Source organism: Rosa chinensis, chromosome 6 (assembly GCF_002994745.2).
Source record: "Rosa chinensis cultivar Old Blush chromosome 6, RchiOBHm-V2, whole genome shotgun sequence".
NCBI lineage: Eukaryota > Viridiplantae > Streptophyta > Magnoliopsida > Rosales > Rosaceae > Rosa > Rosa chinensis.
In genome coordinates, this window is record NC_037093.1 from 4,881,586 (window position 1) to 4,900,324 (window position 18,739).

The following is an 18,739-nucleotide window of genomic DNA, read 5'->3' on the forward strand; positions in this document are numbered from 1 at the left end:
ACTCAGATGAAGGGACAGGGCTGGAATGGTGACGAAATTGCAGGTGCAGGTGATGCATGGTGATGGTTTGACCCGCGGTGGGAGGTGATAATCGCTGCAAGATGACCACTGTAAATGATGAAGTGTCATCTGTTGAGACAAGCACAACTGCCCCTAGTGTACAAGAATTAAATGACTATAGTTTGGCAAGAGACAGGCCAAGGAGGGAGACTAAGAGGCCTATCAGGTTACAATAAAAATAGAGTCGTTAGCCCTTGAAGATTGGGTAGTCGTTTGAGTTATGCTTGGAACTTGTTATCAGCATTTATGTTTCTTTAAAGCTTTGTTTTCTCTCCCTATGATATGTAAGCTGTAGAAGAATGTCTCAGCAGTTTTTTGTTTTATCAACTTAACGAAATCAAAGCTTAAAGCTACTTTTCCAGATCTCTCTGTTGCCTTTTGTTCTCTTTCTTATTCTCAGTAGGTGATCTACATCAAGTGGTATCAAAGCACCATGTTTTTGGGCCTCCAACAACAACCCAATGGTTCGTGGTGGACGCCGGGGTGGACGCGGTCTTCACGGACGTGACCCGCGTGATCTAGAGAATGAGGAACTAAGGAGACAAGTGCAGCACTTAACAGAGCGATTGGAACGCTTTGAAGCCCGGAGCCGTGAGGAAGATGGTTCGATCTCCGATGAAGACAATGAAAATCCCTTTCACTTTCGTGCTCCGCATGAAGAGCCAGGTGGAGAGGGCAGGTATGATCGTGCTAGTCAGTTTGATATGAAAGTGGAGATTCCAGAATTTGAAGGGAAAATCAAACCAGAGATATTTGTTGATTGGCTAAATACGGTAGAAAGAGTCTTTGCCTATAAAGAGATGCCAGACCATCGTAAGGTAAAGCTTGTTGCTGTCAAGTTAACAAAACATGCATCAGCTTGGTGGGAGCAGTTGAACATGAGAAGAGAGAGGATGGGCAAATCAAGAATTACTACATGGGAAAATATGAAGAAGGCGTTAAGGGGAAAGTTTCTTCCAGACAACTATCTTCAAGAATGGTTTTCAAAGTTGTATAACTTTTCACAAGGAAACAAATCAGTGGATGAGTACACTAAGGAATTTGATTTGCTCATGATTCGTTGCGGCATTGATGAACCGGAGGAGCAGACCATTGTCCGTTATCTAGGCGGGTTACGGAAGGAAATTCATGATGTGGTAACCCTGCAGCCTTATTGGTCATATGATGATGTTTACAAACTTGCAGTCAAAGTAGAGAAGCAACTTAAGCAGAGGACTAATCGAACAACTGGTGGGTTTGGTGTTTGCAACCCTATTCGAAGGGATCAACCTTTAGAGTCAGTTCGAGAACAAGAAAAGCCAGGTTCAAGGCTTTTTGAGAAGGGAGGTATGGGTAAAATGGATGGCAGTTCAACTTCTAATCGACCAACCGGTCCAAGCAACAGATTGGTGAAATGTTTCAAGTGCTTAGGTTTGGGACATTTGCAAGCTGATTGTCCAAATAAAAGTTTTATCAATTTCACAAATGTGGCTTTGCTTTTGGACGACTCAGTGAAAGAGGATGATACTCCTATATATGATGAATACAACGATGATGATGATGGTGTTACGTGGAGTGATCATGGGGAGGCCCTAGTCATTCAACGAAGCATGAATACTACAAAAGTTGAGAACCATAACTGGTTGCGCCATAACATTTTTCATACCAGGTGCACTGCCAATGGGAAGATATGCAATGTTATAATCGACGGTGGTAGTTGTGAAAATGTTGTGTCACAAGAAATGGTGGACAAACTGAAGTTGAAGGTTGAGAAGCGCTCAACTTCTTACAAGCTTGCTTGGTTCAAGAAAGGGAATGAGGTAAATGTTGATCGGCGTGGTTCAGTTTCATTTTCTATTGGCAAATCATATGAGGATGAAGTCTGGTGCGATGTGGTACCTATGGATGCGTGCCACTTGCTGTTAGGGAGGCCCTGGCAGTATGATCGAAAAGCTCTCTATGACGGGCACAAAAACACTTACACTTTTGTAAAAGATGGAGTGAATGTGATTTTGGGACCATCGAGGAGTGAGATAGTCGCAAAGTGTAGCAAGCAAGAAAGTGCTACCTTCCTTACCAAGGCAGAATTTATAGAAGAAATTCGAGAAGAGACTCATGTGTATGCGTTAGATGTGCAAGAGCTGAGTGTTGGAAGTTTAATTCCCCAATAACTTGAGCCATTATTGGAAGAATTTTCTGCTGAGGAATTGCCAAGTGGTTTACCACCTATAAGTTAGGTACAACACCAAATTGATTTCATTCCAGGATCTAATTTACCCAACAAAGCTGCTTGCCGGATGAGTCCTACTGAGCATCAGGAGCTGCAAAGACAAGTCATGGAGTTAGTTGAGAAGGGGCTGATCCGAGAGAGCATGAACCCATGTGCTGTTCCAGCCCTTTTGACACCAAAGAAAGACGGGACTTGGAGGATGTGTGTGGACAGCAGAGCTATCAATAAAATCACAATAAAGTATCGGTTCCCTATCCCTCGTCTAGATAGGGCTGGGCACGGTCCCAGACCGGCACCATATTTACAGGGACCAGGACCGAGCCTGAAGTTTCCGGGTCGGTCTCAAATCAAGTTTTCCGGTGGTCGGGACCGGGGAGAGCCTGGACCGAAGTTTCCGGGCCGGGTTTCTCGGGTTTTCGGGCTTTTTGCATCATCTTGAGATTTGGTTTATGATCTGGTTTTACTTCTCACAAATTGAAGATCAACACAAGATATTGACGAAAATAGAAGATCAACACAAGATATTGAAGAAAATTGCAATCGAAATTGAAATATACAAGCCTTCAAGCTCATGATTCTCTTGGCCCTCTCCCCAACATGGCATGGATCTGGTTCAGATCTGGAAACTGAACCGAAACTGACCCTTCTCTGCAACTTTGATTACATCAACACAGCTAGAAGAAAAGGGAAGAGAAAAGAATAAGAGAGGAGAGGAGATGAGAGGAGGAGGAGGAGGAGGAGGAGGAGAAGAAGAAGAAGAAGAAGAAGAAGAAGAAGAGGAGATGAGAGGAGGTGGAGAAGAAGAAGAAGAAGAATAAGAAGTAGCAGCAGAAGAGGAGGAGGAGAATGTGCGGCAGTGAAAAGAAGACGAGGAGGAGGAAAAAAATGAGAGAATGAGAGAATAAGAGAGGAGATGAGAGAAGAAGAACTGAAGAAGAAAAAGAAAAGTAGGAGAAAAGAAGAGAGGGAACGTGTGGCAGTGAAAAGAGGAAGATAAAGTAGGGTATAAGTAGCCTAAATATTATATAGTTAATAGAAAAGGTCAGTAAACGGGCCTTCGGGCTTTTTTTTTTTTGATTTCTTGGGCCCGGGCCTGGACCGTTTATATTGCTTTCGGGCCGGGCCTTGCAAAACTATGAAATTATTTTTTAGAGCCCGGACCGTTTGGGCCGGTCCCTGGCCGGTTCCGGGCCAATATTCGGGTTTTCGGGCTAAATGCCCAGCCCTACGTCCAGATGATATGTTTGATATGCTAAGTGGCTCCCAGGTGTTTTCCAAGATTGATCTAAGGAGTGGGTACCATCAAATAAGGGTCAGACCTGGAGACGAATGGAAGACGGCCTTCAAGACCAGAGATGGGTTGTACGAATGGCTTGTCAAATGCACCAAGTACTTTCATGCGTCTCATGAATCAGATATTTCGACCATTCATTGGTAAGTTTCTGGTGGTTTACTTTGATGATATTTTGGTGTACAGTCTGAATGAAGAACAACATATTGATCACCTCCGACAAGTGTTGCAAGTATTGCGAGAACAGAAGTTATATGCCAATCTTAAGAAGTGTGATTTCTTGACTGATAGTTTGGTGTTTCTTGGTTATGTTGTTTCAAAGGAGGGAATTAAAGTTGATCCAAGCAAGGTGGATGTTATTCGCAGTTGGCCAACTCCTACTAATATCTATGAGGTACGAAGCTTTCATGGACTAGCTTCTTTCTATAGGAGGTTTATTCCAAATTTTAGCTCAATTATAGCCCCTATCACTGATTGCTTAAAGAAAGGTGAATTTGAGTGGAGTAAGGAAGCTGGTGAAAGCTTTGAGTTAGTAAAAGAGAAAATGACTATTGCCCCTGTGTTAGCAATGCTAGATTTTGAGAAGGTATTTTCTTTAGATTGTGATGCTTCCCACAAGGGAATAGGTGCTGTTTTGAGTCAAGAAGGAAAGCCAATTGCCTTCTTTAGTGAAAAGCTCAATGATGCAAAGCGTTGCTATTCAACATACGATGTGGAGTTCTATGCAATTGTTCAAGCCTTGTGACATTGGCTCCATTATTTGATTCACAGAGAGTTTATTTTATTTTCATATCATGAGGCTTTGAAGTACATCAATGGCCAACACAGACTGAATGCTAGACATGCAAAATGGGTGGCTTACTTGCAGGAATTTACCTTTTCAATTCGGCATAAATATGGCCTCCAAAACAAAGTTGCTGATGCATTGAGTAGAAGATCATTTATGTGAGTTCTATGCAGGTCTCTGTGATTGGGTTTGAAGTCCTAAAAGAACAATATGCAGACGATCCTGACTTTGGGAAGATTTGGAAAGATTGTCGAGAAGGAAAGGCTTTGAAGTTCTTGTTGCATGATGGATACTTATTTTATGGCAGCCATTTATGCATACCAAGGTGTTCTTTACGATCTGCTATAATATCATAATTGCATGATGGAGGCCTTGGTGGACACTTTGGGCGTGACAAAACTTTGGGGTTGGTTGCAGCAAAGTTTTATTGGCCTGGAATGCATAGAGATGTTTCAAAGCATGTGGAGAGGTGTCGAATGTGCCATATCGCCAAGAGTAAGTCTCAGAATACAGGCTTGTATACACCATTACCAGTTCCTGAATCACCTTGGGAAGATGTCTCTATGGACTTTGTTTTGGGACTGCCGAAGACAAGATGTGGGGTTGATTCTATTCTTGTGGTGGTAGACAGATTTTCCAAGATGGCACATTTTATCTCCTACACCAAAACCTTTGATGCAACTCATGTGGCTCAGTTGTATTTCAGAGAAGTTGTCAAACTTCATGGGGTGCCTAAGTCTATCACATCTGATCGTGATCCTAAGTTCGTTAGCCATTTTTGGAGGACACTATGGCGTAAAATGGGAACTCATCTTCAATTCAGTAGCTCTCATCACCCTCAAACGGATGGCCAAACTGAAGTGGTAAATCGATCTCTTGGAAATCTCTTAAGAAGTCTTGTTGGAGAAGAAAAACATAATTGGGACCTCTCTTTGTCACAAGCCGAGTTCGCATACAACATGTCCAAGAATAGATCAACAGGGAAGTGCCCTTTTGAGAGTCTATGGGGTGATTCCAAATGGCCCACTTGATTTACTTCCTCTGCCAATCACCAACAAATTCAGTGGTGATGTTGAAGACATGGCAGCACACATCAAAAATTTGCACTCGCAAGTTCATAAAAGATTGGAACAAAGTAGCAAGAAGTACAAAACAGCAGCAGATAAGCATCGAAAATATATGGAGTTCAAAGAAGGAGACTTGGTGTGGATTAATCTCCGCAAGGAAAGGTTCCCAAGAGGTAAGTTTGGGAAACTCAATGCTAGAGCTGAGGGTCCATTTCGAGTGCTTAAGCGTCTAGGTGAGAATGCATACCAGATTGACTTACCAGGAGATATGGAGGTATCAGCAACTTTCAATATTGCTAATTTGCAACCATACTATGGGACTGGTATTGAGCAGAACTTTGACTCGAGGACAAGTTGTTTCCAACCAGGGGAGACTGATAATGTGTCATCTGTTGAGACAAGCACAACTGCCCCTAGTGTACAAGAATTAAATGACTATAGTTTGGCAAGAGACAGGCCAAGAAGGGAGACTAAGAGGCCAATCAGGTTCCAACAAAAATAGAATCGTTAGCCCTTGAAGATTGGGTAGTCGTTTGAGTTATGCTTGGAACTTGTTATCAGCATTTATGTTTCTTTAAAGCTTTGTTTTCTCTCCCTATGATATGTAAGCTGTAGAAGCATGTCTCAGCAGTTTTTTGTTTTATCAACTGAATGAAATCAAAGCTTAAAGCTACTTTTCCAGATCTCTCTGTGGCCTTTTGTTCTCTTTCTTATTCTCAGTAGGTGATCTGCATCAGTAAATTTCTTGGTGGAGGCCAGCGGTGCTGTTTCGCTAGAAGTAAGCGAAGATATACGGGAGAGACGGTCATTGAGAATTGCAGGTGGTGGGAGGTGACCGTAGGTTTCAGCAAAGCGGAAAAGGGCTGTGAGCATGAGAGAGATGATCGTTGATCATGGGTGCACGGTGGTGAAGAAGAAGGTCCTAGCGAATTGAGATGGAGATGACCGGCAGCGAGCACCGCGCTGAAGACTGGATCGGCCGAAGAAGAAGACATGGGTGCCCAAAGCAACTGTATGGGTCGCTCAACTTTTTTTTTTTTTTTTTACAGAAAGGTGTCCGTTGGGGACCAACGGGTGTCTGCCGAACCGTGTTCGTTGAGGGCCAATAAGCTCGTTTATTGGGGACCAACAAGCTCGTTTATTCAAAACAAACGAGCCTACAAAAGAAGACATACACCAAGTAACCCAACTCACTCATACAGATTCTAATTAGAAAAGACAATATACTGTAGGCCAATAAACTAAGACAGCCGATCAGATTAGGATAAGCTCAGGCCCAAAGAGACCCAAGCCCTAGCCAAATTCAAGAGGCAAATTTAAGGGCCCTAGCCCACTAAAAAATCATAGTCCACTAAAAAACCCTAGCACCTTAGTAAGCCAATCGCTGCCGCCATCACCAGGACATTCAGCACCTTCTCATCCACTGCGGGCAACAACCGCAGCAGTCTGAACCTCCCAAAATTGGCACCAGCGCCATCGCCACTGCCGACCAGTGAATCTGGATTTCCTTCTTGAGTTTTAACTATCTCCAGTACTTGGCTGACCAGTAGTTGGATCTGTTTATGGGTCTCTCAGCTCAGCTCAGCTCAGATTTCAGAGAAAATAAACTTCTGGTCCACAAAATAACCATGACGACGTTTAACCTACTGGGATAGTGGTCTACCTTAATCTGAGCACGTGGACGTGAGTTGAAAATTAGATCAAGCATGTGGGAGCCGTTTACGGCCGTTGAGTTGAAAATTAGATCAAGCAAAATAGTTAATCATAAATTATATGCAGCACATTGTCCGTTTAAGTACTACAACTAATTGTAATTAGAACAGCTTTTCTAGCCTTAATCAAACACTCACAACAATTTTCCAGCTACAGGTGTCTTCATGACCATGTTGGTACAAGCCCTTGTTCTAGTCCTCCTTTTTCATATTGTTTCTTCCAGGTCCAACATCACCACCTTACCCGGCTTTCCGGGTGACCTTCCATTCAAACTTGAAACTGGGTTTGTACTTTCAACATACTATTCATTTCTTGTACGTAGTTGCTTATATGCATGGAAGAACCGATGAAAATTAATATCAATCATGGCTTTTATTAAGGTACATCGGAGTTGGAAACTTGGACGATGTGCAACTATTCTATTACTTCATTGAGTCCGAAGGAACTCCAGAGGATGATCCTCTTGTGCTTTGGCTCACCGGTGGTCCTGGCTGTTCTGGTTTTTCTGCCATTGTATACGAAAATATTGGTGCACATACTTTTCTGCCCTTCACCATTTCTTTTTTTCAATTCGGTCATCGTGGATAAGTACATAGCAAGTTTAGAGTTTAAATTAATGTACTTCACTAGATTTGTGTAGGTCAATTAATTGATTGGACTTGATCCTTACAAGAATTATTTGTTAGTTGAAAGTGAAGTGGGTGAATGGGGGGTTTTTGGCTGGAGTGGCTGGGTGGGGATACTAAAAAGAGGAGTGGTGGTGGGGGGTTGGGGGTTGGGGGAAGAACAAAGGGTTTGATATTTACGGTACCCGACAATTTGTTGTAGGTCCACTATCATTTGACTATGCAGATCCCTTTGACAACAAGCCACAACTCAAGTTGAATCCATACTCATGGACGAAGGTAGGAGACTTCTCAAAATGTATTTCGTTCCAAGTGTGCGTGTGCGTGTGCGTGTGCGTGTGCGTGTGCGTGCGGCTGGCACTACCTAGGAAGCAATCATATAGTGGCAAGAGGCGAGACAAAAACGCCTCCAGAAAGATGTTATTGAGTTGTAGAGACCTCGGGTCGATCGAGAACTAAATAACCCGAATCCCTTGCAGGTTGCCAACATAATATTTATAGATGCCCCTGTGGGGACAGGGTTCTCATACGCAAAAAGTTGGGAAAGATACCCCATTCTGAATGACACACTCTCAGCTGCACAAACATATCAGTTTCTTAGAAAGGTGAGGGACAACACACTTCTTTTGCTAATGAGCTCTTGCATACAATAATGTAGATACTAATCCCTAGTTTTCAAATGTTTTAGGTTAATTATAACAATGAGGATTTTGGTTTTGATCGAATGAGGATAGTTCTAACTAATTCTGCTTGGTAGTTTTGTGCAACCTAATCATCAAATCACTTACAAAACAATAGAAAAGTCAAAGACCTGTAATCTAAAAGCCCGTCTATCACACATAGTTGGAGGTTGATGCAAAACTAGCTGCATTGTAATGATTTACTATATTGTGGTGCAGTGGCTAGTGGATCATCCCAGGTTCCTCTCTAATCCACTCTATATTGCTGGAGATTCTTATGCAGGCATAGTTCTTCCGATAATCGTTCAAGAAGTATCTGATGGTAATCCTCTTACAATCAAACTTTTGTCGTCAGCTTCAGCCACCAATATAACTTGAGAGAAAGGATCATTACAATCATGCAACTTTAATTCAATCTCAGTACCAAGTGGATTTGTAGGGTAATCTAATTTTATAGGGTAAACTAGTTTCATGCTTAGTTTCATTATTAATTGTTCTTCTTCCATCATGCAGGTAATAGAGATGGAGTTGAACCAGTAATGAATCTCCAAGTACATGTTCTTGCCGGCCTTTAGTTTTTGAGTATATCATCTCTCTCTTGGGTCATTAACAGAATGGTATCCTATATTTGTTTTTTGTATGTATTCGGCACAGGGATATGTGCTTGGCAACCCAGTAACAGATGAAGAAAGAGACCAGAATTCCCAAGTACTGTTTGCTTACCTAAAAGCTCTTATATCACATGAACTATACCAGGTGATCAAAATACCCTCCGATTTTGTTTATTCTCACTAATTAGGTTTCATGTTGTCATAGGATAGTCTTGATATTCAGATCGTCTATTGTGACATAATATCAAATTTAACTAAGAGTTTACTCTATGTTATGAGTATTTGCATGTCATTTTCTTGCTTGCCAATGTCTCTGAAATATGGTTGTAATTTTCTTAACTATCCAGTCAATCAAAAGTAATTGCAGAGGGGAGTATGTAAATGTGGATCCAAACAACGCATTATGTGTTTACGATCTTGAACTTGTCAACGAGGTGACTGTAAAGAGCTGCATGTAATTTGTAAGCTTTAAAGTAGTGTATCATTATGCTATATATACTGATTTTCAAGTTGAATAAGCAGTGCATCCAAGGCATAAACCTTCCACATATATTGGAACCTGAATGTACTATCAAATCTCCAAAACCGATAGGGAGAGAGTGGGATCCTCGCGATTTCAGTAATAAGGAGCTCGTACATTCCCTTCTTCAGTTTCCTCAAGTTTCTAGGCCATGGTGTCGGGTACATATCTCTCTCTTCATTTTGGCGCTCAGGCCCGGTTTGTTTGGGATTGCTTCTGTAAATATATTTTTGTTTTGTTTTGCTAGAAGCACAAGGAAAATTCTAAAAGGAAAATATCCATTTACTCAAATTTGAGCTACACTAACCCCATTTATCCAAACATCTTATAAGATTACCCACTTACCCAACAAATTATATATTTTTGCCCTAATACCCAATTAAGTTATTTTTTATTTATTTTGATTTTGCCCTCTCTCCCTTTGTCACTTAGAGAGAGAGACTTAGCCGGACTCTAGTAGCCGGCCGCCAGATTCCGGAGATCGGCGGCCGGAATGTTTGATTTTATTATCTCACAATAAACTTATTATTGCTCCTCAATAATACCCAATAACCTATTATTGCCCCCTAATAAACTTGTTATTGCCCCCTAATAAACAGTTATTGGAGGGCAATAAAATATTTATTAGGAGGCAATAATAGGTTTATTGGGTGGGGGGGGGGGGGGGACAATAAGTTTTATTGGGGAGCAACATCAAAAAGCTTCATCATTACCTACTTGTAACAAAAAATATAGCCACTGATATAAATTAAAACTAATCCAACCCTTACTCTGTGCCTTTATACACCTTCATTATTCTAATCACAAAGTAAAGCCTAGCCATCTAACAACATATTTAAAATTGCTCAGTGCCTTAGTTTGACTCAGTTGACTTTTAGTTTGATATACAATTGACCATTCCCTATACTATTCCACTTTCTTTCTCAACAGCACAAAATCGCATTGATCCTCTCGAAATAAAATCGCAGCTGACAATGATTTCCAACACTGACAATGATCCTCTCGTCACTTTGGCAAAATCAGAAAACGCATCAGTCAAAGTGTCTTCTATGTTCTGGAGCTTGATTATTTGTCGCACTTCAAGTTCGGACTGTGCGGTAAGGGGATCGAGATGAGACATAGTGGGGACAGACCACGACAATTCCTGTCGTTCCTGTTGAACATCTGTGTTCTTATCTCCCCCTAACGATGGGAAGACTGTCTCATCAAAGTGACAATTCGTAAATCTAGCGGTAAAGAGATCGCCTGTCAAGAGTTCAAGATAGCGGACGATAGTTGGAGATTCATATCCAATATAAATGCTCATTCGTCGTTGTGGACCCATCTTAGTATGCTCTGGCGGCGTAATAGGCACATAAATTGCACACCCAAAAATGTGTAAGTGCGAGATATCAGGCTCGTACCCAGTCACTAGCTGTAACGCAGAGTAAGATTGGGTTGCAGTGGGTCGTAGACGAATTAGCGTCACTGCATGCATTATTGCATATCTCTAAGCAGAAATAGGGAGATTGGTGCGCATAACCAATGTCTGTGCTATCATCTATAGTCGTTTGATAGCGTCTTCTGTGAGACCATTTTGGGTATGAACATGGGGAACTGGATGCTCTACATCAATCCCCAGTGACAAGCAATAGTCATCGAACGTTTTCGATGTAAACTCCCCAGCATTATCAAGTCGAATTGACTGAATAAGATTGTCAGGGTAGTGAGCCCGTAGACGGATAATCTGGGCGAGGAGTTTAGCATAAGTAGCATTCCGAGTGGACAACAGCGCAACATGTGACCAGCATGTCGACGCATCAACCAATACCATAAAGTATTTAAAAGGTCTGCATGATGGTTGAATTGGTCCATAGATATCCCTTGGATTCTCTGTAAGAATGGAATGAGTATTTTTGGATCCTTTGCGTAGGATGGTCTCGGTCCTAATTTCCCGAAGGAACAGGCTTTGCAAATGAGCGAGGGGCCTTAGAAGCAACCAATGAGGATTTTGGTTGGGCCTGCGCGTCAGTAGCACTATTAGAAGTAAAATGTGTGACTACATCTCCTATCATGGCGGTGGAGCCATAAGAATTGTTGTTTATGGAGTCATGGCCATTGGGAGGAACAAACATGGCGTCATGCTCATGGTTGGCTCCATTGATGGCGTCATCATATAGGACTTGAGCGGCCCTATGGCGCCCCAAGACGGCTGTAGCGCCAGATGCTGCAATTGTTGCGGTCTTGCTAAGTCCAGGAATCAATTCTCGATTCTTGCTTCTTCTCACTCTGAAGAATGGATGTTAGTGTGAAGTCTTTAGTATATGGAGTATCATATCATGACCAGGGTGCCCTAGTCGATCATGCCAAAGCCAATATGTGTCAGAATCCAAGAGATCTTCTCTTATGACATTATTGGATTCAATTGGTCAAATTGTAGTGATATAAAGTCCACTAGATTGACACATAAGCTTCTCTAAGATGCGCTTTCGTCCGCAATCATTAGAGGTAATGCAAATGAATTCTTTTCCATTCTCAGTATGCGTTTCCGCAAGGAATCCGTTGGCTCTTATATCTTTAAAGCTCAATAAGGTTCGATTTGCCTTAAGAGCGTAGAGAGCTTCAGTGACTTTAATCAAGGTGCCATTTGGCAATAGGAATTGAGTCATTCCATGTCCTTGAACTAAACCTGATGGCCCAGCCATCGTAGTCACAGAGGAATATGTAGGCAACATCTCTAAGAATAATTGCCTATGTCGTAGAATGGTGTGCGTAGTCGCACTATCCACAAGACATTGTAGTTCATCCATTCCTAAAAGAAAAGCTCATAATTAAAAATGAGTCATAAAGAAAAGAACTCAACTTTTATTAATAAGCCAAACGAAATTACATCATCGTTTCTTTGACCAAAGAAAATATAATCCAATAAACTAGCTAATGCAAAACGATGGTAGTCGTCTAACCCCTTTCGGTAATTCCAATGCAAATGTGTCCAGGTGAGTAGTGAGATGTCGGTGGAGCAAGGCTCGCTTAAGTACCACTTATCTCAAAACCTTTCTAGACATCACACTTACATTGAGTACGCCTACTTTGAAGAAAGACTAATACCATTGGTATCTATTACAAAAAAATATGGCAATTGCCTACATCTCTTGGAAAATAAAAAGACTTAATCAAAATCGCCAGTTTTTGGGTCTTGATCCTTGTAGTCTTCCACCCTTAGATCGAGATCGCCATCTTGATTTTCTCGTTCCATGTAATTTGCCTCCCTTGCTTCACGATACATCTTGTATGCGTTTGCAATATTTTGGAATGCTTTACATGCCCTTGCCCAATGTCCAGGTAGTCCACATCTGAGACAAGCATCATTATGCTTAGGTTCCCTTGATCGAGGTGCTTTGGGAGCGCTTTGAGGACGGTTATTGCCTTTGGTAGCGTCACCACCATAACTGGAGGCTTGGCCTCTCTCTCTCTTCACACATTTTCCTCCACGGTTCCGTGCACGCCTATCTTGGTGGTTTCCTTCCTCTTTGGGGCGAGAATATGGACCAGAGCGTCCAGAATTATCCCTATTCTTAGGGTTTCGCTCCTTGCGTCCTCCCTTGGAGGCGCGACTATAATTAGACTCCAGAATTGACTTGGTTCCCACAGGTCTAGAGTTATAGTTCTTCACAAGTATGTTGTCGTGCTTTTCAGCTACGTTCATGGCACCAATTAGCTCATGAAATCTTGTGATGCGTCTAGCATTGACATCAATCCGATAGTTTTTGGCTACCATCAATACAGAGACGGGGAAGGTGGAGAGAGTCTTCTCGATCAACATCGTATCAGTGATTTTCTGTCCAAAGAATTCCATCAAAGACTTTATACGAAGTGCTTCTGAAGATTAGTCAAGTACAGACTTGAAATCACAGAAGCGGAGGCTATGCCATCTCACTTCTAAGTCTGGAAGCAGGGAATCATGGACATTGCCAAAACGCTGCTCGAGTTCTACCCATAGTTTTCTTGGGTCTTCCTCATTGAGGTACTCATTTTGGAGCACGTCATTCATGTGCCTTGTCATGAGAATGATGGTTTTTGCTTCATTAGCCTCTCTCGTAGCTCTATTTGCTTCAAAAGCAACAGCTTGTTAAGGAGTAAGCACGTCCTGACTTGGCTCTTGGATCGTACTCAGGATCTCATCAGCCTTAAGATGCTGGCATACATCACGGACCCACTTGTGGTATCCTGCGCCTGTTGTCTCTAGTGGAGCGAAGCTCAACTTGTTCAGGTTACTCATCCTGAAAAACAATAAGAAAATAGGGTTAGTTTCGGAGCGAAAAAGGCTACCATGAAAAACTATTAATTTTCTGAGCGTAGTCACTTCAAGAAATTAGGGATTTTCTGAGCGTTGTCGCTTCCAAGAAAATCCAATTCCAAGAGGGGTTTTGGATTAGATCGAAACAATGATGTACGTATGTGGTCGATCGTTTTTCTTTTTAACAAACTCCAAATTTGGAGGACTCTACAAGGTCCAAGCTTAGACTGACCACGAACCCCCACAGTTCGGCTATTGGTCTCCCCTATGAAGAAGAAAGGAGGGTAGAAGAAGGGAGGTTGGAAGTCCCCGAGAAAAAGAAGAAAAGAATAAATAAAAATTCAAAAACGGGAACTTTTAGAAAAGTTTACCTTAAAAAATTGCCGGAAATCTTGACTGGAAAAATTGGCCAGAAAAGTGGCCGGAAGTTGACAGGAAAAGTGGCTGGCGGTGGTTGACCGGGCTGCTGACGTGGCGGATCGGTTGCTGACGCGGCAGGGCTGACTGGATGCTAATGTGGGTGTTGACGCAGGGCTGACGTCAGATGGCTTCAGGCTGTTGGGCTTCTGGGCTTCTGACTTTTGGGTCGAGTTCTTGCTTTGCTTTTGGGCTGCACTGTGCTTCTGGGGTCCTTCGATCCTTCTGGGCTGGGCTTATAGGGACAGGGCAGAGAGAATCTGCAGGGCTGAAGGTGAGGCGGCGATTTAGGGCAGGTGGACTTCTGGTGAGCGGTTCATTGACTTTTAGGCTAGTTCGGGTGGTGAAATTTCCAATTCCGGGTGTCTGGGATCGAGGCGTTGCAGGTGGTTGAGTATGGCTGCAGGAGGCAGAGAGGAAGTCTGCGAACCGGGCAGAGAGGCTTTCGGTATTTCTGGGGGCCGGTTTGGATATTTTCTGACCAGTTCTGAAGGTGGCACCGCCGGTTATGGCTTCCTGGAATTTGGAACTTCAAGGTGGGTGGCGGTGGTAACTGGAATTTGAAGGCTACGAATTTAGGGTTTCAGGATTAGGGTTTCATGCTGATAACGTGTTTTAGAAAATCAAAAATTGCGAGAAAATCGCTGTGTATTCTCATTGATAATAGGGGCCTCTTCATATAGAGGATTACAATGCATAGAATCTTAATCATACAAGGAAAGTAATCGTACATTGAATAGAAATCTAGATCTTTCTAATGTAACCCTATTACCACTAGATTAAGTAACCTAGAGTTTGGGCCAAACACAAAATAAGGTTTTACTTAAACATGTATATCTTTTTTTTTTTTTTCAAAATTGTCATGTGTCAAAATTTAAATGAGTAACCTATTAACCAATTCGTCAGGTTACCATCATATTAATTTGTTAAATTTTTCCCCCGGTACTGTAGCTCATCTCAAAACAGAAAATGCCTTTATTAGAAATTTAGAATTTCATCCTTTCAAAAAGAAATTTAGAATTTCATGTGTTTTCAGAGCGAAAAAGCATTTGGAAGTATACTACTGATGAAGCATTATTCTAAACCTAGAAAGCACTCTGAACTAATTTTGCCAAACGGTTTGGCCTTTCTAGCTACAAGCGTACCAAAAAAGTCGGGAGTAATCTTTATTTTACTAATCGTAACTGAACATATCTTTCTTCGCTGTACAGGCTTATAATTATTTTTCTTCATTTACTTGGGCAAATGATAAAACTGTTCAATCTGCTCTTCATGTAGAAAAGGTACTTCATTCGTTAATTTTAATTGCATTAAGATCTTGATTTACAATACTTAATATTTCTGCTTAATAATTGTAATTTAAAATAACAAGCAGGGAAGCATCAAGGAATGGGTTAGATGCAATTGGAGCTTAAGTGATTCATATGTGAAAGATGTTTCTTCTAGTGTTGGTTATCATCAGAACCTCGCAAGAAAAGGCTATAGAGTTCTGATATACAGGTAAACACATATTCTGATTTATATATATTTTAGCAAAATCTCATAAGATCAATACAATAGATGTCCTGGGACTTCTACGGATCACATTTTATTCTAAGCACAATATTCATCTCTACATTAACAGTGGTGATCATGATATGGCTATTCCATATGTGGGTACTATTGCTTGGATAGAATCTCTGAACTTGACTCTCGACAGTCAATGGAAACCTTGGTTCGTCAATGCACAAGTTGCGGGGTTGGTGTAATTTCTACCTCATTTTCTTTGCAGAATTGAGTTATAACTATCTCGTAGTTACTATTTTTGTTTTTTCCATTCAGCTACAAAACAAAGTATACATTGGGAAAATATGAGTTGACATATACAACCATAAAGGCAAGAACCATCATGACTTAACTTCATTACTGAACATGCTATAATTTCTTTAGCAGAAGTTGATTAGGAATTTAAAATTTCTCTTCGTGCAGGGTGCCGGTCACACAGCTCCAGAGTACAAACCCAAAGAATGTTTTGTTATGATCAGTAGATGGTTCGCATACTACCCTCTATAGTTCTTTTGGAGTAATTTATCTTCAAAAAGCACAAATAAATGTTAATTCTTAAAATTAACAAGCATATTAATGATTTACCGGTTACCCTACGGTGCATTAAACAATGTTGGGTTGGTAAACTCTTTCCTCTGTTTTTGTTTGTTCGCCACAAATAATAATTCGTTCAGATTAAGCAGTGACAATTCCTAACACCCACTGAAAATATAACTCAAGATCATGCTAATTATCAAGTTATACAATACGAATTACGTCCAAATTCGAGCTAAGCCCCATTATATTCCCTCCGACTGTAGTGCTTAAGAAAAATCCGAAAGGACAACCCCAAAATGCAAAAAGATTATAAGAACTGCTTGTGTCGGGTATTCTTCTAACTGGGCAATATCTAATACGCCGATCGTCCACAGTGATCACATGGAGGTTAATATCTCTTCTTGTAAGTAATTGGGCTGACCATTAGTTGAGACCTGTTGATATATCCTTCATCTCGATATCAATCACACGCATAAAAAAATCATAAGAAAAATAAGGTTGTGGTCTGTTGATATTTAGGTCCCCAAGGAAATAAACCAAAGGACGACGAACAAACAATCAAAACACCTTATAGCTCAGCCAGCAGGTGCATCATGACTGCGTTGCTACAAGCACTTGATCTAGTCCTCCTCTTTCGCATTGCTCACTACTAGAATTTTGCTCATAGACATCGGCCTAGAACCGATGTTAAACTAATTTTCGACCGATGTCTTAGTGGGTGTAGAGCAGGGCCGGCCTTGCCCAAGGGCGGGCTTGGCGATGGCCCAGGGCCCAAGTGAGAGGGGGGCACAATTTTTTTTTTTTAAATAAGGTTATATATATATATATAATATTTATATATAGTATATGTCGACAGTAAACAAAAAAAAAAATTGCTTTGTTCCCAAACGCAGTGTCTTCTCTTCTTCTCTCCTCACTTCAAAATGGTTTTCTCTTCTCCTCACTTTGAGAATTGTACACACAATTATAGCAAAAGAATTTCAAGAGTCTCTTAACTCTCTCTAAAACTTTAAAAACAAACAAATTTCTCTTGAAATATTGGGGTTTCAATGGTTATTCAATCAAGCAATTTATTTTCATCATCTGTCACCTCCTCTCAATCTTTCTCTCCTATATTTTTCTCTTCTTCTACGGTGATCAGACATAATTTTTGGCATTCCATAGATTCAGGCTGCAATAATAGAGATCGATCAAAATAGGTATAGTTAAATTGGGTGTTCTTTAAATTATTATTATTATTTTTTTTATGGTGGGTGTTCTTCAATTTTTAAATTCGTTGAAATTTTGGACATTATAAGTTCTATTACAGGCATTTTGTGGTATTTGTTGATTATTCTAACAACTATTATAAATTTTTGTGCCTGTAATCTCAAAATCTCGACTATACTGTCACCGCTGATGTTCAATTTGCAGCTTTCAACATCCTTAATCAGTTAATTACAGGTTCAATCTATATTGAACACTAGAAGATCAACTTTTTTTTTCCCCTACAATGGAATTTTTTTTTCTTTATTTTTTTTTTTTGCTCTCTTTCTCTACAAACATAGCATCTTTAGATGCATTAATTGGAAGTCAGAAGTTGCAGGTTGATATGTTGATGCATACGTATTTACAATTGCTACATCGCAATCCTTGTTTTATTGTTCTATGCTCGAATGTTTATCGTTTAAAGTTGTACTATTTTACATATGAATATATATATATATATATATGGGTAGTTAGGCACCAAATTTTTTTTTGCCCGGGGCATCAAAAACCTCAAGACCGGCCCTGGTGTAGAGAAAGATATAGACATCAGTATAAGTGCGTTTTTAACCAATGTCCCAGACAACAACCAACATCGATTCTAAAAAACAAATCGATGTATAATCGTTATAATCATCATAATTTTGTATGTTAACTATATTTAAATCTTTATATTTTCGCATTTCATGCTTGATAAAGTATTATATCGAACAATACCTATGTGAACATTTGCATCGAATTCTATTTCAGAAGTGATGTCTCGAACCCTTCTAGACATCGCTTGTTGTTTCTAAAACCGATGTGTTGTTTCATTGTAGACATCGCTTTTGTTTTATAAAACCGATGTTCTCTGTTTAATGATACATCAGTTTACTTTATGGTAGGCAATGTTCTAAAAATCGGCCTAGGCGGCCGCCTAGGCGGCGCCTAGGCGCTAGGCGGCAAGGAACCGCTCCGATTTTGGCCTAGGCGTTTCCCTTAGGCGCTGGGCGACTAGGCGGCCGCCTAGGCGGGCTAGGCGGGGACTAGGCGGGCTAGGCGGTGGTGCTAGGCGGTGCTAGGCGGGGACTAGGCGGTGCTAGGCGGGGACTAGGCGGGCTAGGCGGTTCTAGGCGGAGCCTAGGCGGTCATAAACCCTAATTTATTCTATATTTT

General features: G+C 41.0%; 1 protein-coding gene and 1 pseudogene across 1 annotated transcript; both read left to right on the forward strand.

Annotated features, from left to right (window-relative positions):
- The first annotated feature begins 521 nt into the window (after positions 1-521).
- LOC112170626 lies at positions 522-4,305 on the forward strand (annotated as a pseudogene).
- Positions 4,306-7,060: 2,755 nt separating this feature from the next.
- Positions 7,061-16,398, forward strand: LOC112174650 (serine carboxypeptidase-like 18). Its single transcript, XM_024312449.2, has 14 exons — positions 7,061-7,410; positions 7,508-7,656; positions 7,956-8,032; positions 8,233-8,358; positions 8,653-8,755; positions 8,947-8,984; positions 9,088-9,189; positions 9,392-9,478; positions 9,567-9,725; positions 15,469-15,540; positions 15,633-15,757; positions 15,882-15,995; positions 16,079-16,133; positions 16,226-16,398. Exons 1-14 carry the CDS (start codon positions 7,292-7,294, stop codon positions 16,307-16,309), a joined length of 1,410 nt encoding a protein of 469 aa, XP_024168217.1. The 5' UTR covers positions 7,061-7,291; the 3' UTR covers positions 16,310-16,398.
- Positions 16,399-18,739: the final 2,341 nt, after the last annotated feature.